General features: G+C 43.3%; 2 protein-coding genes across 4 annotated transcripts in view; one reads left to right on the top strand and one right to left on the bottom strand.

Annotated features, from left to right (window-relative positions):
• The first annotated feature begins 364 nt into the window (after positions 1 to 364).
• The window catches only part of EGLN1 (egl-9 family hypoxia inducible factor 1), a 49,933-nt gene continuing 27,944 nt past the window's right edge, over positions 365 to 22,353 (top strand). The window contains exon 1 of one of the 2 annotated variants that reach the window (XM_069572287.1): positions 365 to 2,084. In XM_069572287.1, the coding sequence (XP_069428388.1) occupies positions 1,179 to 2,084 (906 nt within the window). In that variant the 5' untranslated portion in view covers positions 365 to 1,178. The remainder of the gene's footprint in view (positions 2,085 to 22,353) is intronic. The other variant, XM_069572288.1, reaches the window with a different exon arrangement.
• SPRTN (SprT-like N-terminal domain) overlaps positions 7,466 to 22,353 on the bottom strand; it is a 65,345-nt gene continuing 50,457 nt past the window's right edge. For both annotated transcript variants that reach the window (XM_069572285.1, XM_069572283.1), the window contains exon 6: positions 7,466 to 7,629. In XM_069572285.1, the coding sequence (XP_069428386.1) occupies positions 7,568 to 7,629 (62 nt within the window). In that variant the 3' untranslated portion in view covers positions 7,466 to 7,567. The remainder of the gene's footprint in view (positions 7,630 to 22,353) is intronic.

The raw sequence follows: 22,353 nt of genomic DNA, 5'->3' as shown, positions 1-22,353 counted from the left end.
ACACTGAAGTGAGCATTGATTATAATTAACTAGGAGCCAAACATTTTTTCATGAGGTTTTAAACTCGGCAAGATTTCACAGGGCTTAAAAATGGTTAAAAAAAAAAATTCACACTTCAGTACCTTTAAATTTGGCTCAAAATGGGCACAGGGGCTTGGGTTGACACCACACAGGTTGACACCACACATTTTTGCTTTCAACCATTCCAGGCCTGCTTGAAATACACCTTGTTTACAATACACCAAGGAAAAAGGAGCCTTGGAATCTTACAGAATCCGATTCCTGGATTCAGTTTCTGTTCTGCGTGACCTTGGGCAAGTTTCTTTACTTCTCTGAATTTCCGTTTCCTCCGACCCAACACGACGATGGCAACAGCCACCTTGCAACCTAGTCTGGAGCGCGCCTGGAACACACCCAGTTGGTCCCACACAAACAGCAGCCATGTTAAGGCCGCCCAGCTCCGCGGCGACTCCGCGGCCGCGCTCTGCCCAGCAGGTGTAGGCACCGTGCGGGGCGCGGGCCCTGCGGCGGCGGCGCGGCCCCCACCCTTCCGCCGCTCGCGGGCCTGCCGCTCCGCGTCCCCAGCCCGCTTGGGGCGGGGTCGGCGGGGCCGGTGGGGGGCGCCGGAGGCGGCTCTGAGGCCCGGCTGGCCGAGTGCGGGAGCGCGGAGGCGGGCCCGGCGCCGCCCGGGCCCAGGCGCGAACGCGCGGCGGCGGCCCCTTCGGCCCTCCCCTCGCCCTGCCCCGCCCCCCGCCCGCCCGGGTCGGCGCGGGGCCGTGGTGTACGTGCAGAGCGCGCCGAGCGAGTGGCGCCCGCACGCCCTGCGCTGCTCCGCGGGCCGGGCCCGGCCGCCCGGAACGCTGAGGCGGCGGCGGGTCTCGCGCGCCGGGCCCGCGTGCCCGAGCGGTGGTCGCCGTCCGCCGCGCAGGCCGCGCTCCCTCAGCCCGCGGCGGCGATGAGGCGCTGAGGCGGCGGCCGGCGCTGCGCCGCGCGACCGAAGGACGAGGAAGCGGCCGGGCCGAGGGCGCGGGGCGCCGGTCTCCTGCGGCGAGGGGCGGCGGGCGCAGGGCGCAGTGACGGCCCCTGCCGCTCCGCCCGCTCCCCGGCCCCAGGCTAGGCCGTCCGGCCGCCACCCCTCCTGCTCGGCCGCCGCCTCCACTGCCGCCGCCGTCGCCGCCATGGCCAATGACAGCGGCGGGCCCGGCGGGCCGAGCCCGAGCGAGCGAGACCGGCAGTACTGCGAGCTGTGCGGGAAGATGGAGAACCTTCTGCGCTGTAGCCGCTGCCGCAGCTCCTTCTACTGCAGCAAGGAGCACCAGCGCCAGGACTGGAAGAAGCACAAGCTTGTGTGCCAGGTCGGCGAGACCGTTCCTGCCCCCGGAACGGGCCAACAGCAGCAGCCGGGCCCCGCGCCGCCGCCCCGGGCCGCCGGAGCCGGGGAGGCCAGGAAGGCGGCGCCGCGCCGGGATCGAGCCGTCGAGGCCGCGGGCCCGCGGGCCTCCGGAGACGCGGCCAAGGCGAAGGCGAAGGCCAAGCCCACGGCCGACCCCGCGGCCGCCGCGTCCCCGCCCCGCGCGGCCCCGGGTGGTCAGGGTAGGGTAGCGGCGGCCGCCGAGGCGGAGCCCGCGAAGGAGGAGCCGCTGGCCGGCCGGTTGCTGTACGATGAGAAGGCGAACCTGTACCCGCCAAGTAACGCGCCGGGCGAGGGGCTGAGCCACGGCGGCGGCCTGCGGCCCAACGGGCAGACCAAGCCGCTGCCGGCACTGAAGCTGGCGCTGGAGTACATCGTGCCCTGCATGAACAAGCACGGCATCTGCGTGGTGGACGACTTCCTGGGCAAGGAGACCGGGCAGCAGATCGGCGACGAGGTGCGCGCCCTGCACGACACCGGCAAGTTCACGGACGGGCAGCTGGTCAGCCAGAAGAGCGACTCGTCCAAGGACATCCGAGGCGATAAGATCACCTGGATCGAGGGCAAGGAGCCCGGCTGCGAAACCATCGGGCTGCTTATGAACAACATGGACGACCTGATCCGTCACTGTAACGGGAAGCTGGGCAACTACAAAATCAATGGCCGGACGAAAGTAAGTGTGCGCTAGGGGTGGGCGCGGGGCGAGGAACGCGGTTTGTGTGTGTAAAAGGGATTTCCTTCTTGTGCAGCAGCCCGTGGAGAAAACGGATATCATCCACCTACTACCGGTTCACGCACTTTGTCTAATTGTCTGGTCTTCTGGCTAAATTTAGGCTCCCCTTGAACGCTGCTGTTTTGTCTCGTCCATTACACTGTTTTAGTCGCTTCAAACGTCGCAGGAGTTGTAGCCGCGCGATGGGGATTATCGGAGTGCAACCCAGAGCAAGTGCTGGGTTCTACCTCAGGCTGGTGTTTGCATCGGCTCTTCAAGCCCCCATGCTCTTTGAACCACTCATCAGACTCTGGCTTACCCAGTCCAGGGTTGTGTGTTTAGTTAAGAATCTGCCAGCTGACCACAAAAAGGTACATTTAGAAATAAGCATGTAGGCCAAAGACTCCTTGCATTTAGGAAGTGCTTGGCTCCTCCCTTCCCCCTCTTAGAGCTCGCATCCATCTCCCTGTCCCTACTGCTTTGAAACCCTCTACTAAACAGGAGAAGAAGTATTTCCGTTTTCAGACCTCTCTGTGTAGGTAGGTTACATTTTTAGCATAGGTTTCCGTTATTTGCTTTTGTTAGTATAATCCCTCTGTTGAAAAAGAACTGTTTAGCTTTCTGGAAAAAAATACGGAATTGGATCATGAGGGAGGGCTCACTCTAACGTCTCAATTTGATGAAATCTCTTTGTTTTCTCTTTACTATTGTAGATTTTTCCCTAACAGATTCTTTGATTCCTACCTGGTCTAATCCCTCTTCCCTCCTCAGTGTGGTAAATGATAAACTCTTTCCTTCTTTATACTCTCTTTCCGTTTGACTTCCCAGATCTTAGTCTTTTCTTTGTATCCAGTTCCACTCCAGGCCACTCTACTCCACCTTCTTCCACCATCCATCTCTGTCCGATATTGTGAGTTTGAGGAGACTGTTTACAGAGGCCATCACACGTGGGTGTTTATACACGGACACTGAATCTTCCCAGTAGTTCTTTTGTGTGTGTCACACCGTAGGTTTTGGCAGTCGTTATGTGTGACTCAAGGCTGGGCACAGGCAATAGGGAAAGTTCTAAACATGAAAGTCCGGTGAGAAAATACAATGTAAAGTCAAATTTATGAACTGCTGCTTCGTTGTTGGATGAAGGCACATGTCTTAGTATCATACAGTCTCAAAAAAAAAAAAGTTGAACGCTTACTTAACTTTAAGCTGGAAGGAAACAAGGGCCTGATTAAACCTCAACTTTGGTCTTTAATGAAATTTTCATTTATATGCATGTATATTTTTCAACTTTATTATGCACCAAATCTGAATATAGCCGTGAACTCTAGAACAGGAAAAGCTTGAAGGCGTATCAATGTAACAGTACAAAACTGACCCAGGTATGTATGTAGTTGGGGCACAAGCTTAAGGTGAAGTCATGAAAAAGATAGTGTCCTAAATCTTCCTTGATCTGCTTTTCTTAGTTAATTTAGCTTTCCAAATTAAGCTAAATCCTCTTCTCTCCGATCTTCCTGTTTTTAACTGTCCTTCTCAGGGAAGGAATAACAGTCAGCCCAGCTCTTAGAAAAGTGTCTCCTAATAGGAGGCTGTTAGGAAATAGCCACCCCCTTCCTGGGAGTGCCTGTGGCTGAAGGGCCATTGAGGTTTTAAATCACCTGACTACCCAGATCATGTGAAGGAACGATGGATTTTAAATTCTTGAGATTTGATCTTAGGCTTGCTTACCTTAATTTTAGGGACACGGTTTCAGGATCTATGAATAGTCTCAGGGACTCCCTTTCATTGTACTTCTTGGATGAGAGAGGTTTTGGTAATCTTGTTTGATTGTGTGATTTTAAGCATTCCTAAAAGAAATTGAAGATGCGTACTTTCAGGAATGGGAAGGCAGTCAAATTACCAGCCACCGTATAATGAGCAAACTCAGTGTGCTGTTACCAGCTTAGGCTCAATACAGACATGGTCACAGTAATTTTAATCCTATGAAGTGGGTAGTATTATTCTTACTTTATGTTTGAGGATGTTTTAGCTCCTAGCTGGCGAAGACCTACCACTTACAATAACCTAGCTGGGATTCAAACTTAGGTCATTCAGACATCAAGCCTGGTGCTTTTTCTACCATCCTGAATATGGGGAGGATATTAAATGAGAAGATATAGATTGCTTAGCACACTATTGGAACTAAAATTTGCTGTACATATTTTGTTGAGAGCATTAGTCTTGTATGTGAATAATTGTAGTTTATGTTAGGACTATATAAACAGTTGTATTAGGTGACTATACAGTATTTGTTTCAGTTAGTGACTGAAAAAGCCAGTTAAATTTATCTGCCTCATCATGCTTATTTCAGTATATCTCTCTCTCTTTAAAAAAAAAAAATTATTTTTGGCTGTGCTGAGTCTTCATTGCTCTGCGGGCTTTCTCTGGTTGTGACGAGTGGAGGCTACTCTCTAGTTTTCATTACTGTGAATTCTCTTGTTGCAGAGTATGGTCTCGGGTGCACGGGCTTTAGCAGTTGTGGTCCACGGGCTTAGTTGCCCCATAGCATGTGGAATCTTTCCAGACCAGGGATCAAACCTGTATCCCCTGCGTTGGCAGGCAGATTTTTAACCACTGGACCACCAGGGAAGTCAGTATAACTCTTAGGAGAGGCATAATATGGGTGCTATATATTCAGACTGAATAACAACAATGTGATTGCAAGAGAGGGTCTTCAGTTAAGTGTTTTATTGTCCTTTACAACATTATGGTGACTCTGAAAGGTACTTGCCTTGAATATGCAGTATTTTTCTCAGATTTTCACAGCAGCTCTGTAAAATATCTAGGTTGTTGGTGTATTATACCTGTTTATAGATTAGAAAAGTTAGGTCACTTGTTGGTAATCCTGCAGCGTGTGTGTGTGAGTGAGTCTCTCAGTCATGTCCGACTCTTTATGACGCCTTGGACTGTAGCCTGCCAGGCTCCTCTGTCCATGGGATTCTCCAGGCAAGAGTACTGGGGTGGGTTGCCATTTCCTTCTAATACTGCAGCATACCCGGACTTAAATTCAGGTTTTCTGACCAAGATTTGATGTTCTTCATTTACATTATCTGTTCTGTATGGTCTTTGTATATGTCAGGGCCCGCTAATGAGATGATGTATAATTTATAATTGGCTATGGCTCATTTGGTATTTTTTCCAATTTCTCCCAAGTTTCTGCTTCCAGTATGCTTATCTGGCCTCTGTTTGTCCAGCTACTTTAAAAGAGGAACTGGAAGGGAAGGATGAAAAAAGGACAGGAACGTGAAGGAGAAAAACAGGAACATGATTGTAGTCACTGAGCTCCAGTTTCCATTTTCTCTGGTCCTTTTTTGGGATTTTCCTCCCTTCTGCCCTAAAGCTGCCCTTTAATTCTTTAATTAATGGACTTTAATGCTTTTTCACACCCTTTCTTTCGTCAAGACGACTTGCTGTGGTGTCCAAGAGGAGGGAATCATGGCCTACTGATTGTGAAGAGTAACGTTGTATGGGCTGCAAGAAATCATAGGTGCCTTTAACTTGTGGGGTAGAGGAAGAATAATACAGAGGAATGCAAGTCCTGGGGAAACGAGGAACTGTTCAGTACGAGCTTCCTAACCACTCTGAAGGAAACCATTTGCCTGTTAAAATAAAATTGCTAGGATCGTATACGTATTTTTCTAATTTTGTCTAAAGCTTACTCTAGGGAGTGATAAAACAAGACCAATAAGTAGCAGATTGTATTCCTGAGATTTTTCACCATTCCCACAGTTAATTGGGCAGCTCTAGCTGATTCTGGCTTTTAGAGCAAAGGACCGACCTGATCCTTTATCATCACTACCACAGAGATGTGGTGTCAGTCCTCTTAGATCCTGCGAAGAAAACCAAACAAGACTGCAGTGCGTGGGCTCAGTAGTTGGGGTTCCCTGGCTCTAGAGCTTAGACTTCGTAGCTGTGGTGCGTGGGCTCAGTTGCCCTGAGGCCTGTGGCTTCCTCCTGGATCAGGGATCAATGTCTCCTGCATTGGCAGGCAGAGTCTTTACCACTGAGCCACCAGGGAAGCCCCTGAAAGAATAGTCTTAGTAGGCTGTGACAGACAGGTTCAACTCTGTAGAAAATACGTTCTGTATGGTGAATTAGTTTACATATAGGGTAGTTTCTTTAATTCTAAAGGAGTTTTATTTTAAATTAACAGATTGTTGTTTAAATGTGTATAACTCTTCTCTACTATCTAATAAGCCTCAGAAATGTCCTGAAACACCTTAGTCACACAGGAGGAGGCCATCTCAAGTCAGAAGCATAGTGGACTTTGTGCTGCGGTGACACCTGGGTTGGCTCCTGGATCTGCCAGGGTTTCTGTGTCCTTGAGCCAGTTGCTTAATCTTTCTGCCTTTTCTGTCTCTCAGGCTTCCTGTGAGGAGTGTGTATAATCATGTGTGTAAAAGCACTTTTTAACTGTAAAGCACTGTGCAAAACTCGTTAACTTTTCTCATTTAAAAAAATTTCCCCTTTTCTGATTTCTTTCTTTAAAAGAGTTCTTTGCTTTTCTTGTCTTTCTCTCTTTAAAAAGCTGGAGGAAAAAAAGACTTAGAATGATCACCCATGTTTTACTTCCCCCTATACACACACACACACACACACACACACACTCACACACTCACACACACTCACACACTCACACACACTCACACACTTTTTTTTAAAGAGAGGAAATGAGCCCCAGAGAGGTTAAGTGACTTGTTCAAGGTCAGAGGGCTGGTGAGTGACAAAACTGACTGACTTTTGACTGACTTCATTCTTGTATCTGCAGCTTGATGCCGCATCTCCTATAAAAGTTAACTCTTCCCACTTAACTAATTTTGGCGTGTTTTGTGCCGTTTTTGAGGCTGTGCTTGAACATTTATGACTTCCTTCTCCCTTTTATTCCCATCACTCTGCGGTTTGTTTGGCTTATCTGATAGTCTAGTTAGAATTTTCCTCCTCTCTCTAATTCCTCCCTGACTACCCTAGGTGTTCTTTGTTCACCTCTTTTTTTTTGGCTCTGCTGTGAAAGCCATTTTCCCTGAAGCAGGCCTACTGTCTCTTACTTCCCTAGTTGGAACTGTCTTCCTGCTCTGTGTTTCTGATTTATGTGTTCATTCTCTGCTTTCCTTTCCCCTTTTTCCTCTATCAGGCATGAAATCTGTCTTTGTTCATCTTCTAGCATGTTTTCTGAAGCCTCAGCCTTCCCAGTATGCCCTTGGATTGATGTTATCAGCTTAGTTGTTTTTATTTAATTTTTCTCTTTAGGCTTTTAAAGCAACACCCACTGTTTGAGTCTGCCTTTCATTTGCACACATTCCTGGACAGTGTTTCATAGATGCATTTTAATGCTGCGTTTATATTCTACCTCCCTTTCCACTTTGCCCTTGTTTCTGCACTGGAAACATTGTGACTACAGGATGGCCTTCAGATCATATTGAACCATATTCGTAGCTTGCTTGACTCTTTCTGTTCCAGCTAAAAACTTTCCGTTCTGAAAAACAAAATGAAGAAACAATTAAAAAAAAAAACTGACAAATGATTAACCAACGTCTTCCCATACAATGGTTTGTTTGATACCATATTTCTTAATCCTGACTGAATTGTTCTGCGGTCTTTATTGGAATGTTTTGTGTTTCAGTTATCACACTTTTTCAGAACCAAGTCACAGTTTTTATTTCTTTTTTAAAAATGTACCTATTTCTTTCTGGCTGTGCTGGGTCTTCGTTTTTGCGCCCGGGCTTTCTCCAGCTGTGATGAGCAGGGGCTCCTCTGGGCTGCGGTGCACGGGCTTCTCACCGTGGTGGTGAGGTGCGGTGCAGAGGCCTCGTTGGTCTGCAGCATGTGCGATCTTACCAGATCAGGGATTGGACCCGTGTCCCCTGCACTGGCAGGTCGATTCTTAACCACAGTTTTATTTCTGAAGAGCTTGGATAGTATCTGTACCTTCTGTCTGTTTGCTCATAGAAATCACTATAAAATTTTCTTAGGTTTGGATTTTTCATTTTCTTTATTTAGTGTCCCCAATCCAGTTTCTTTTCCAAAGCAAAATACATGTACTCATGGCTCCTCGTTGTCATATGCTCTGAGTCCCGTCTTGGTAATCTTTTCATTTGTTTGTTGATTCACCAGATAATATGAAATGAGTGCTTTCTGTGTACAGGTGCTATCCTCCGAGCTAGGAGTGCCTGAACAGCGGGAACAGAAACGCCCCTATGCTCACGGAGCGTGAATTCCCCTTGAGGTGTGGGTTGGGGAGAGGGAGTTAATAAAGAGACGTGTAAGTAAGTACATGGTATGTTAGATGGTAAATATTAAGACAAGAAATTGAACTGGATAAGGACCGAGTGATGATCAAGGCGGGTATTCTTTTACATAGGATTGGTTACAGAAGACTTGAATGAGGTGAAGGGGCCTGGGTTCTAGGGAAACGTGGGAGAGCATTCCAAGTAAAAGTATTAAATCGCCAGAACTGTGACCCTGACGTGGAACATGCTTGGTTTGTTCAGAAAACAGTGAGGAGAAGGTCACTGCGGTCACAGTGGAGGGAGAGAGGGAGAGAGCATGATAGAGGTGGGCAGTGAAGAAGGGGCTGGGAAACGGTCATTTCATGGAGCATTTCGACTTGAAGCCACGGCGAGAGCCCTGGGTTCTGTGCTGGGTGCTCTGGGAGGCCGCTGGAGGGTTTTTCTGGAAGACCTTGGTGGCTGCTGTGTGAGAGAGTACACAGGAGGGAGCAAGCGTGGAGGCAGGAGAAGCGGGGAGGAGGTGCTCGCAGCAGCCTTGGCTCTAGGAGGCTTTCGTTAGAGCAGTAGCTGCAGACCTGCAGATATTTTGAAAGCAGAGTCAGTGAGATTTATTGACGGATTAGATGGAGGAATGAGAGAAAGGAAGGAGCTGAGGAAGCCTCCAGGTTTTAGCTTGAGCAATTGGAAGGAAATAATTACTATTTTATCTTGCTCTGACTCTCCTGCATTTCTCCTCTTGCCCCACTTTTTAACCTTCCATTTAGAGCAGAAATTGTTGACACTTTTTTCGCAGCCAAAGCCAGAAGAAAAAAGTTCCATGCTCTACTTCTCCACATTCCTTCAAGCTGGCGGTGCTCACTGCTCCCGCTGCTGACCTCCCCGCAACGCCTCCCCTTTCCGGAGGCTTTCTGGCGGCTTGGCTCCTGTGCTCCACGTGCCCGCCCTGGGGCTGCTGTGGGATCCCTGCAGGATGTCTTGAGGCGCTTCTGGTGCTGTCCACATAGCGCTGTGCTCACTCAAGATGGCTTGTAGATATAAATCCACGTGAAAAAAATTACACAGATTCTGAAATTTAGGGAAACACTGGAGAAAATTGGATGGTTCAGCGTGAGAGACAAGCATGCTGCTGCTGCTGCTGCTGCTAAGTCACTTCAGTCGTGTCCGACTCCGTGTGAACCCATAGACGGCAGCCCACCAGGCTCCCTCGTCCCTGGGATTCTCCAGGCAAGAACACTGGAGTGGGTTGCCATTTCCCCCTCCAGTGCATGAAAGTGAAAGGTGAAAGTGAAGTCACTCAGTCGTGTCCGACTCTTAGCGACCCCATGGACTGCAGCCTAGATTTAGATTAAACTTCAGAATAAAATTAGGAACAGAACATCTTCATTTAAACCTGCTGTTGGAAGTAAAGTCCCTGTAGAAAATTGAGGGAGAATGACCATAAAATATAAAAAATAATGCCTGATACATCGGTGCAGGCAGCTGTTTTCCGCCTTTCTGCTTCCCTTCTCGCTCCTCTCAGTACATCTGTGGGCTCTCTGACTGGTTTATGCTCCCACAGTTCAGATCGCCCACATCCCTTTGCGTCTAGCTTAAGTCCCATTCCCCCTCCCCGTACCTCCCTCAACTCTGATCCTCCACTGATCTCGCTTTTCTCAAAAACTTTATGTATCTTTTATTCCTGAAGTATTTTCTCCAGAAAGTTCTAAGGACAAGGAACTGTCTTATACTGTTCTGTCTTACGCAAGACAGAAAACCTTTCGTTGTTCTTGTTATTTATTATTCACATGTTAACATTCAGTGAACTGCCCTCAACCTGCACCTCTCTCCTCTGCTGCCCCTCTTTCCACGTCATCTTACTACAGTAAGACTTTTTGAAAGTCTATGAGCGTTTTCATCCTATTGTGGTCAACTCTCCTTTCTATACTTACTATGCTATTTCTAGTCCCTATTTTCCTGATAAAAATAACCCAGGCCAACATGGCCTGAACTATTTTTAACTGCAAGTACTGGGAGAAAGTTCTGAAAGTGAAGTGAAGGTACTGCCACTGTGGTAGAGCCCTACACATCCATTAATCTCTTGGGGAAAGGCATGTGCATCTTTCTTCCTTCAACCCCAGTGAGAATCCCCAGGGAACATGTGTCACTTCAGAACAAAGCTACTACATAGTAGACTCGATGAAGTGACCTCTCACACACTCCTCTTGAAGCTGGTGCCTAGCAAGCTGACACTAAGCTCATCATGTTTATACCATGGGACTGATGTGCAAAGTAAGTTTTTCAAGAGCAAAATCATCATAGTTTTGATTTGGTTTTAGTATTTGGTAATTTATTCAGAATTTCAGATCACATTACAGGAGGTTTAAGAGTTGTTTTTTTTTTTTAACAAGAGAAGGCATGAGTTAAACAAGATGAGAAATATTTCTTTATGATCAGAAAATCTTTGGGTTTAGCCATATCCATGCGTTTAGTCAGCTCCGGGGAGCCGGTTGCTCTGCTTGTGTTAAAGGAGGCAGTGCATGTGATGGAGACTGTGCGGTATAAAGGTCATTCGAGTTTGGTCTTGAAGTGCATTCATACATTTTATGCTTAGAAAGAATTTCACTTTCCAATTTTGCTTAACTTTGGTATTTAAAATGTATTTTCATTCTCTGAGAACAATTTTTTAGGTGGAAGAAAGAAGCCTGAAGATGTAATATTTACCACAGATAATATATGTGCAAAGAATGCGTGTAGTTTTGGATGATTATAATCCAGAGTATTTGGAATCGAATCTCTAAAAAAAATTTTTGGCTAAAAATCACGTACGGTAATAAAATCGAACCCTGTCCAATAGTTTACAGGGTTCCCCCCCACCAAGATAATTACATACACTTGTTCGTAGCTTTCTTTTGTATCTGGACCCCTTTAGGGATCTAATTTTAGCCATGTACCTTCTTACTCTAAAAATGAACATACATGCCTGTTTTGCCTATACTAAAGCCAACCCGTAGATCCTGTAGTAAGAATCTGTTTTAAGACGAGTTCTAAAGAACAAAACAAAACATTTTTAAGCATTTCATGTCTGGTTATGGTTTATTCAGTTGCTGTTGTTGCTCCATGTCCACAGAACTATGCTTTGAATCCCCTCCCCCACCCCATGAAAATAGTCAATTTAAGTTATGGAGACCCAGATAAAGGATATATTTTATAACTTAAATCTAGTGGTGTCTTGCGGACATGACTGAAGCGACTTAGCAGCAGCAGCAGCAGTGGTGTGTATGTACAGACTTCTGAAAGATGTTTGCCTTGTACTGTCTGGCTGTAAAACAGAACAGAGTTAACTGGTGTGTACCAGGATGGAAACCATGACCTCAGCGAGAATGCCTTCCCAGAGGACATACCTCCACAAGCACGTCTGCTAGGTTATCCTTGCTTTAGAATTCTGGATGTGCCACTTTGGCATAAAAGACTGAGGTTATTACCAAAAAATAATACTGGATTATGATTCTTTGTCTTCTTTCCCTTTACACTGTCTTGTTTCCTACTCCCACTGAATATGTTCATGTATGTTTCACTTTTTTTTTTTTAACTCGTAACTGGCATGTCAGTAAGATTAAATCTGAATTTTAAAAAATATAGAAACTGTGGTAGTAATAGAGCACTAGGGCTGGGAGTGGGGAGCAGTGCCCTCATAACAGAAATGAAACTAGACTCATATTGGTTGGTTTTGTTTTTATTAAAAATAGTTCCTGTAGCTGTTAGATTTGAAGGATCTCTTGATAGTTTTGGTAGAAAATATTTTAAAGATGTGTGAGAATAATTTGTCTATCCTATTTTCAGGAACCGTGCTTTTGTGTTGCATAATAACTGTGAGCTTGGTCTCTGATATAAAGATCCTTGCAGGTGTTTCTTTGTCTCAGAAGTGTCTGGGGACAGGGGTGATTGCTGATAGAAGCCAGGAGTGGGATTCGGACCTGCTCGCAAGGCAGTGCTTGTCATTGGGCTGAGTGCTGAGCAAGTCACTCAGCACCCCTGCCAGCCTCTTTGTCTCTGAAATGGGAATAATGCTGACCTGATTAACAGGAGAAGTGTTGAATCATTGGTGATTGTAAGGTGACTGACTTTTTCACGCTCCGCAGTGCCTTTTCGATCACTAAGCCTTGGTCTTGGCTCTCTTCAGCTCTACACCTTTGCCTCCATTCATTGTGTTGGTACAGCTTTCTTGTTGTTCATTTGCTCAGTCGTGTCTGATTCTTTGCAACCCCAGGGACTACAGCACACGAGGCTTCCCTGTCCTTCACCATCTCCCGAGCTTGCTCAGACTCATTTCCATTGAGTCAATGATGCCATCTAACCATCTCGTCCTCTGTTGTCCCCTTCTTCTGCCTTCAGTCTTTCCCAGCATCAGGGTCTTTTCTAATGGGTCGGCTCTTCGACTCAGATGGCCAAAGGATTGGCGCTTCAGTTTCAGCATCAGTCTTTCCAATGCATATTCAGGGTTGATTTCCTTTAGGGTTGACTGGTTTATCTCTTTGCTGTCCACGGGATTTAGCATCATCTTAACATCACAGATTCAAATTCAGCTTTAGATTAAGAATTCTTAACTTGCTTTTAATGGGATACATACGTGCCTGCTAAGTCTCTCCAGTCTTGTCTGACTCTGTGTGACGCTGTGGTCTCTAGCCTGCCAGGCTCCTCTGTCCCTGGGATTCTCCAGGCAAGAATACTGGAGTGGGTTGCCATGCCCTCCTCCAGGGGATCTTCCTGACCCAGGGACTGAACCCGAGTCTCATGTCTCCTATGTCTTCTTCATTGGCTGGCGGGTTCTTTACCACTGAGCCACCTGGGAGACCTTTTAATGGGATACCAGAACCATATTTTTATTTAAAAGGAATCTGTTGTTACTTAGGCAGTTGGCTCATAGCCTTGGCATTGTGGAAACAGACTGGTCAGTTGATAAGGGCACCTTGAACTGAATTTCAGAAGTTGTGTTACACCATGGGTAATGAAATAACTCAGTCTGAGGGACACCTGGATCAAAGGCTCTTTCTCTCCATGTTCTCCCCTTTAGCAGAATGAAGTCAAATGGCAATGGATATTTTATTTATAATCATTAACTGAATCATTTAAGGTGCATTTAAAAAACTGAAACCTTTACATGTTAATTTTAGAGGTAGTCATGCATACAAATGAGCAAGTACCTATAAAGTGATTGGATCATATCTCACACAAAATATACAGCCTCGTGTGCTGTAGTCCATGGGGTTGCAAAGAATCAGACACGACTGAGCAAATGAACAACAAGAAAGCTGTACCAACACAATGACGGGGGCAAAGGTGTAGAGTTGAGGAGAGCCAAGACCAAGGCTTAGTGATCGAAAAGGCACTGTGGAGCGTGAAAAAGTCAGTATCTTTATAGTTATTATGATATAAACATAGGTTAGATCATTTTGTAATTTGTTGATAGTATTTATCTTATATATTATATATTTATCTTATATAGGCTATGGAGCTTTTAAAACAGCTTGAGAAGGTAATTCTTCCTTCTCTAAAATAATGAGGGGGGTTATTGGAGTAAGCTATTTTTCAGTCATGCTTTATGTCTTTTGTACCCTTAGTAATATTATTTTTTGGCTATTATCATTTTGTAGAATTACTTTGGTGTTTGCAGTGTTGAATTTGACTCATAATAGTTGTGCTTCTAGTGAAAAATGCATTTTAAGAACCTCGTGTTATCCTCGATTTAAAAAAAATTGCTTATATTTTTCACATTTTTTCCTAAAGTTGATCATTTTTAACAGTTGAAACATGAAACCAGTAAGATATGAACTATTTTAATATAGGAAACAACTGTTTTATGTTGACACTAGACAAAAATATGTTTACAAATAAAGCTTATTTGGAATAGAGAATTGAGAGGAGAGTGAAGTTAAATTGCATATGTCCACAGCTGTACTTTTTTTTTAAGAAAAATATGCTATCTAGATATAGAAGAGTAATTTCTTGGAATTTTACAGTGCTTTTTATAATTTAATATATTTAGATTAAATACTTGGTAATTTCGTGCTTGCTATCTTTTCAGTTTGGAAATTGCTGTATATCTTAACTGTAAAGATCTTACATATGAAAGAAAGATTGCTGCTTTATTTGTCATTTTATATGTTGTCTGATAATAAAAAAAATGAATTGCTTCAAAATACATGAAGGCAAAACTAATAGAATAGAAAGGGACAGTAGATAAAAATTATAGGTGGAGATTTCAATACTTCGTTCTAGTAATTGTTAGAACCAAGCAAATAGATTATCAGCAAGCATGTATAAAATATTTGAACACTGTCGGTCAACTTGACCTAATTGACAACTGTTGAACACTCCTCAAAATTACAGAATAAAATACTTGCTTTGTAAACACACATGGAGAATAGACCCTGTGCTGAGCCATAAAACAGGTCTCAGTGGACCTGAAAGGATTGAAACCATTTAGAGGCTGTTCTTAGACCACAGAAGAATTAAGTTAGAAGTAAAGAATAGGAAGAAATACTGCAAATCTCATATATGTGGAAATTGAAAAACATATTCCTAAAAAATCTATAAGTCAAAGAAGTAATAGATATAGACATAGAGGTCAATGGGCAGGAATAAGAATCTAGAAATAGACTCACATTGAAAACATCAGTTGATTTTTGTTGTTGTTGCTGTTTACAAAAACACTAAGCAGGATAGTATTTTTTTTTTTTTAATAAATGGTTTTGGAATAGGTGGATATCTATATGGAAAAAGTAAACATGACCTTTACCTCACTGCATACACAAAGAATTAAGTCAGAGTGGATCATTAACCTTAATGTACGACAAACATTTTTAAAAGAAGATAAGAGAAAATCTTTATGACCTTGAGATAGGCAGATTTCTTAAGGCAAAAAAAAAGATGAACCATAAAAGAAAAAAACTGACAAATTTAACTTAAAACATTAAAGCAGTTTGCTTATTGAAAAACACCATTAAAAAAAAAAAAACAAGTCCTTTTAGGAGAAAAGGGTTTTATATAATATGTTATATATATATATAGAACATATCTGACATAAAATAATAATATGTGTTGTATTTATAAAAGATATCTGACAGAAACTTTTATCTGTAATATAGGAAACTTTCATTAAATTCAATAACAAGGAGGGAAACTGTCCAACAGAAAAATAGGCAAAAGATTTGAAGAGATAATCCACAAAAGAAAATATGTGAATGACCGAGTACTTGAAAAGATTCTCAACATCACTGGTTATTAGGGAAATGAAAATTAAAGCACAGTGAAAAAGCACTGTACATACACTATAAAATGGCTAAAATTTAAAATACTGACGATTCCACCTTTTGGCAAGGGTATGAAACAGCTGGAATCCTTATACGCTGATCTTTCATTCATCATTTGTAGGGATGCAGAATGGCGTGGCCGCTTTGGGCAACAGGTCAGCCACTGCCCCAAAAGTTAAATACACATGAACTCATCATATGACCCTAAGTATCTAAGGATTTCACTTGTAAGTATCTCCTGAGAGAAATAAAAACATACCCAAAGGCAGTATTATTCATTATCATCAAAAATGGAAACAACCTAAAACATCCATTATCTGGTGACTGGATAAATAAAATGTGGTGCACCATACAGTGGGATACTCTTCAGCCGTAAAATGAACCACTCTTTTATGCAACAACATGGATGAATCTCAGAAGCGTTGTGTTCAGTGAAAGATTGTACCATAAATTATTTAGCTCCTTGTGATCGAAGTTTGGGTTATTTCTGATTTTTTTGCTATGACAATTAGTTCTGCATCAGATATTCTTAAAGGGGAACCGTGTGCATTTTAGTAATGTTTTTATAAGAAAAAAATTTCTAGAAGTAGTAATAGAATTGCTGAGTTGAAGATTTTTGTTCCCTTGCATTGCCAACGTTTACTTAATGTTTGTTATGTACCACACACTATGATAAGTGCTCCTTCTGCCCAGATTTTCTTGTTTAATTTTTACAAGAACTATATGAAGTATAGGTACTGTTATTTCCTTATATTACAGTTGAGGAAACTGAGGCACAGATTAAAAAAAGAAAAGTTCCAAGTCACACAGCTAGAGACTTACAGAGTCAGGGCACAAAGTGGATGGTCTGACTCCAGAGCTTGACCTCCTGCATACGACATATGAAGTAGTTTTCTATTTATGCATGTTTTAGGGGAATTGTATTTACTTTTAGGTTTCCTACCCATTACAGAAATTTCTTAATTTTAAAACACTGGGGATAAGGCAAGCCTTTCTTTTTCCTAACTGAAATAATTTCAGAAATGCACTATTGGAATGTTGTTTAAGATAGACAAAGTCATATTCACAAAAAATACCAATTGTTCACTTCAAGGAACACTGTTTTGATAGTATACAAACGCAGCATACAATTCTTTGGGCAGGTCAGTTTTTTCATGTAGGTCATAGCAGATATTGGTCAAGTGGTAAAATTAACCTTTACTTAGATTGTGGTTCAGTCGTGCTGCTGCTGCTGCTGAGTCGCTTCAGTCGTGTCCAGCTCAGTGCGACCCCGTAGACGGCAGCCACCAGGCTCCGCCCTCCCTGGGATTCTCCAGGCAGGAACGCGAGTGGGTTGCCATTTCCTTCTCCAGTGCCTGAAAGTGAAAAGAGTCGTGCAGTTGTGTCTAACTCTTTGTGATCCTGTGGACTGTAGCACGCCAGGCCTCCCTGTATCTCACCATGGGGAGGCCTGGTGTGCTCCATTTTCAAATAGGCCATGTATGCAAAAGAGGTAGTTCCTTTAAGTGTGTAATCTTTGCACTGGAATCGTGTTAATGTCAGCAACCCACTATAAATCTTCTGAATCAGAAGTTTTGAATCCTAGGTGAAGGCCAGATGACTTTTTAAAACTGAATAGAGTTTCTAATTCATTTTTGGTTCCGAGAAAACTTATGTAAGGTATATTCTTGATCAGTAAGAGAGATTAAAAAAAATGTCACATGTCATGTCTCAGATACCCAAAGGACATTTATTAACTATTCTAAATACTTCTTAACCACCAATAAGTTAGCAAAAAGAAATCTTTTGTTAATGAAAGCAGCTCGTTTACATTTTTTTGATTATATTAATCCCATAAATTAATGTCCTCTCATCTTTTTTCTCCCAGGGCTTTTACTAGTAGGTGATACTATCTGCCTTCACTTGGTCATCATTTATTTATTCCTTAACCTACTTGTAACATGACACGTGCTTTCAAGTGATGTTCTAAAAGGAAGGAATGTTTTTAAGTTATTGCTCCTCTAGTACATGAGCACCTGTCCTTTGCTGTCTCCTGCCTTTATTCTCCTTTGTTACCCTGTAGCGCTTGACTGGAGGGAGTGTGGTATAACTGGTGAAGAATGTAGGGTTCAGAGGCAGAATGCCTGGATCCTAAGCCTTCCTCTGCCATTGGCTAGCTGTGTGATGCTACCAAGTTACCCACCTTGTTTTCACATTTGTTCCATGGGATAACAGTAGTACTCATGTCGTGATTGTGGCGAGGACTAAATGAGTATGAAAAGCGTTGTAGCTGGCACGTGGTCAGCTATCAGAATTCTCACCTGTTGTTATCCACCCGTCCCTTTTTCTTTCTCTTTCCTTAGCTGACATGATACTGCACTGTTCTGACTTTCTTCATTCTCAAACTATTCCTTCTCTGCTGGCTTCCTTCTAAGTGCAGGTACTTCCCTCTCTTTGGCATCAGCTTTCTTCTCTTTACACGTGGTATGGAGATCGGGCACTGGCTTTGCGATCAAGTAGACCTGGGTTTCAGTTCTACCCCTGCTGCGTATTAACTGTATGACCTCCAGTTTTAACCCGAATCCTTTCTGAGCTCAGGTTTTTGTTCTGTAAATTAAGGGCAGTTCCTTTTTTCAGGATTATTGGGAGGATTACAGGTGACAGAATCTTCAGGATAGGGCTGAGCTGATGGACCTGCTGCCTCGGCTGTCATTTCTGGCTTGTCTCATCCACTTGATCTCATCCAGTTCTGTATCTTCAGATACCGTCACTGAACTTTTGATTCTTAATTCTGCTTCCCAGGTTAGGTTTTCTTCTCCCACTGTGTGTACACTGTGTGTGTACTTCCTGTATGTCTTACTGGTATTTTAGAGTTTTCCTCTCTGATACCAAATAACTCCTCTGTCATCTTCCCTCGGAAACTCGCTCTTCATTGTGTGTCCGTTGCCGGTCATCCTCCGAGTCATGGCGCCTTAGCACTGGACTGGTTCGTACCTTGTTTCAGCCTGTCTCTGCTTCCCCTTCCAGTTTGGGTTCCACTCTCACCAGCACAGCACTGGGCTCACACGCCCATCTTCGGCTTTCAGTTTGCACTGTCCTTTTGTGTCTGTTTCCCAACAGCTGTATATGTCATTTCCCTGTTTGCAGTATTCCATGTTCTCCCTAATCCATCCTTTACTTTTATCTTTACATTCATCCTCCTAAGGTGGACGTCAGCGAGGTTTTCCAAAAGGGTTACATGTTTTAGGCTTTGTGGGTCAAACATTCTTTGTTGCAGCTGCTGAACTCTAAACGGGAAAGCAGCCATAGGCACTGTGTAAGTGAAAGAGCATGGCTGTGTTCCAGTAAAACTTTATTTACAAAAACAGGAGGTGAGCTAGCTTTGGCCCATAGGTCAGAGTTTGCTGACTGCTGTCCTAAATGACAAGTCAGGTTATTGTCAGTGCTTGCTTATATGACTTCAGGCATTCTGTAGCTTGAAAAATAAATCTGAATTCCTTAGCTTAGTGCTTGAGATCTGCCTCAAGTTAGCTTTATTTCCCTTTACTCCTTGTCATACATTGTTTATTTTAGCAAATGGAACGACCTGTTCTTTGGACATGCCATGCTTAATTAGGGCATCTCATGGTTCTTTTGTTGGTTAAGGTCTTAGAGTAAGCACTCTGTCTATTCTTTTAAATTTTTCTCCCTCCCTACCTTTCTTTCTTGAAATAATTTCCTTTTAAAAATACTGCCAGGTAGAACAGTCTTCCTAGCGACCTACTTTCCTAGTCTTATCTAAGGTATTTTTTGGTTTTAAGTGTTTTACTTCTCATTGTTTGGAGAAGAAAAATATGATGCAAGGTTCCAGAAATATTAATTCTCATACCAGTTGCTCTGAATGGTAGTTCCTAATACTTGCTTAGTTATTCTAATGTGTGTGTAAGGGATACAGTGGTACATGGAAGTTCTTAGGAAAATAGCTTTAGATCTGATGGGCTTAGAGCTCCCCTGGTAGCTCAGCTGATAAAGAATCCGCCTGCAATGCAGGAGACTCCGGTTCGATTCCTGGGTCGGGAAGATCTGCTGGAGAAGGGATAGGCTGCCCACTCCAGTATTCTTGGGCTTCCCTGGTGGCTCAGCTGGTAAAGAATCCACCTGCAATGTGTGAGACCTGGGTTCAGTCCCTGGGTTGGGAAGATCCCCTGGAGACGGGAACAGCTGCCCAGTCCAGTATTCTGGCCTGGAGAATCTCATGGACTGTATATATATAGTCCATGGGGTTGAGCGACTTTCACACACAGTGAAGGACTTAGTGGCGGTTTCTTCAGAACCTGTTTTGACCTCTGTATAATGGTATTCTATTTTGCCTACCTCAGCCTTTGAGATCTTCATTTTTTCCTCCCCAAATATATCAGTATATTCTGAAATATTTGGAAATAAAGTGCAGGCATGATACCTGATACCTTAGTACGTTATTTTGTATAAGCACACAACTATAATCAAATTAGGAAATTAACACTGATATAATTGTATTATTTAATATACAGATCCTACTCTGATATGGTAGCTTATTCCAGTAATGTCTGTTGTAACAAATGAAAATCTTAGATCATGTATTGCATTCAGTTATCATGTCTTTTACGTCTCCATTGATCTGAACTAGTCCCTCAGATCTCCTGTTTTATGACTAACATTTTTGAAGTGTACAGGCCTGTTATTTTGTAGAATGTCCTTGAGTTTGGGTTTCTCTGACATTGTCTAACCATTAGATTAGGGTTATTCGTCTTTGTCAGGAATATTATTCAGGTGTTGCTGTGTTCTTCTCAGTGCCTCTTACCAGGAGGCAAGTGATACGGACTTGTGCCTTTACTGAAGAACATCTCTGTTTGATCTTGTGTATCAACTTGGTGAACACATCCCTTATGAGCCCTTGGAGCCCTTCCTAGTGACATTCTAATTCCTTCAGTTAATGTTTTTTAGTACTTTCTCTAGACGTGTGCTGGGGGCATAAAGACGAGTAACGCACAGTCCTCATCTTAACTGTACTCACGGTGTCATGCAGGAGTCAGCAGATTTTTTTTTCCCCCAAAGGGCCAGATAGTAATTATTTTAGGCTTTGTGGGCTAGATGGTCTCTGTTGCAGCTACTCAAATCTGTCGTAACACAAGTGGCTAACCATGGAATAGGTTGCAAAATGGAAATTACTAGTTAAGATAAAATGGAACCTTGCAAAAAATGTCTTGTTTATGGTGAGCTTCTTAGATCTGTATCAGCAAACCCTTCTGCTGTTTGCTGGAAAACTTTGACAAGCACTGCTAGGTATTTGGAGCCATGGAAGGATTAGAGGCAGGCAGTGACATTAGATTTTGATTTTAGAAAGTTAACTTGGATGGAATATGGAGAATGATACAGAGCAGGTCATAGCAATCCTGGAAGCAAGGAGAGGAGTCAAGAGGCTGTTAATAGGAATCCAAGAAAAAGATTAAGGACCTCTTTTAAAACAGAATTAATAGAGGTGGAGCTATCCATACATACTTAGCAAAAGATGTTTGATCTAATTGATGATATAAGCAAGGGCAGTGGAGGAGGAGAAGTCAGAAATGATTTGTGAGCTTCTCTAGGGAAATTGGTGGACCGAGGACACCACTTGGTAAAGGAAGGCTATATGAAGAACAGCAACTTGAAGGCCAGGGAAGGCAGGCAGGTAAGCTGTTTTGGAATTGTTGCGTTTAATAAGCCTGTGTAGATACAAGGGGAAGTTGTTTTATAGCTCTAAGGCTGCAGAGACTTAGACTAGACTAGACTAGGGAGGTTAGCATATATATCTTAGCCGAAGCCACAGGATTGACTGAATGCAGTCCCCTGGAGAAAGCAGTTTTCACAGCAATGATAGTGCTAATTACAGAAGCCTTGTGGGAAACAAAACTCTTCATTGGTGGAGAAAGGGCATGAGGGCAAAGTGTATTGAAAGAAAAGGAGGGAAACCAGAAGACAGTGGTGTTTTTAGAAACCAAGGAAGAATAGAAAATTGACAGTATTAAGTACTGCAAAGAGGGTTAATTAGGATTAGAACTGGAGGCACGCAATGCTTTCATTAAAAAGGTTGGGGGCATAGTTTGGGACTTTGCTTGCGGTGATTTCAGTGAGTTGGATGGTAGGTGAGAAGATGTAGGCAAGGACCAGTCTTCTTGAACTTGAATCAGTGAGTCATTTGAATATTTTGTTAAAGTAGAAATTCTGAAATCAGTGAGTCTGGGTGAATCCCAAGATTCTGCATTTCCAACAACTTCCCAAGCAGTGGAAATGCTGCCATTCTGAGAACTACACAGACCTACAGTTAACAGATTGTGCATTGACGGCATCCCAGGGCACTGTAGCTAACTCACAGGGGTGCCATGACTATTTTTAAATTTCAAGGGAAGTACAGTAGTATCTCTTGGACACCACACTGTATTCCTTTTGGTGCTGTCATACCTTTGTGAAGCTGGGTTTTCAGTGTTTACTCTTATTTAAAAAAAAGAAAAGTAAGTACTGCCTAAAAATCAGTATGAAACAGGAAATGAGCCTGATTCCACAATTTGAAAAATTACGCAGTGCCTGACAGATGCTAAATTATTAGGATTTAAGTACTTGCTAAGTAGTTTGGCCTGTATTCCTTAATAAAGTGAACCATCAGATATTTCTTTTGGCCTATGAGTGCCATGAAAAAATTACTGTGAC

The sequence above is a fragment of the Ovis canadensis genome, chromosome 25 (assembly GCF_042477335.2).
Source record: "Ovis canadensis isolate MfBH-ARS-UI-01 breed Bighorn chromosome 25, ARS-UI_OviCan_v2, whole genome shotgun sequence".
Classification (NCBI taxonomy): domain Eukaryota; kingdom Metazoa; phylum Chordata; class Mammalia; order Artiodactyla; family Bovidae; genus Ovis; species Ovis canadensis.
Note: the sequence above shows the minus strand (reverse complement) of the source record. Positions and strands in the feature narration are given on the sequence as shown.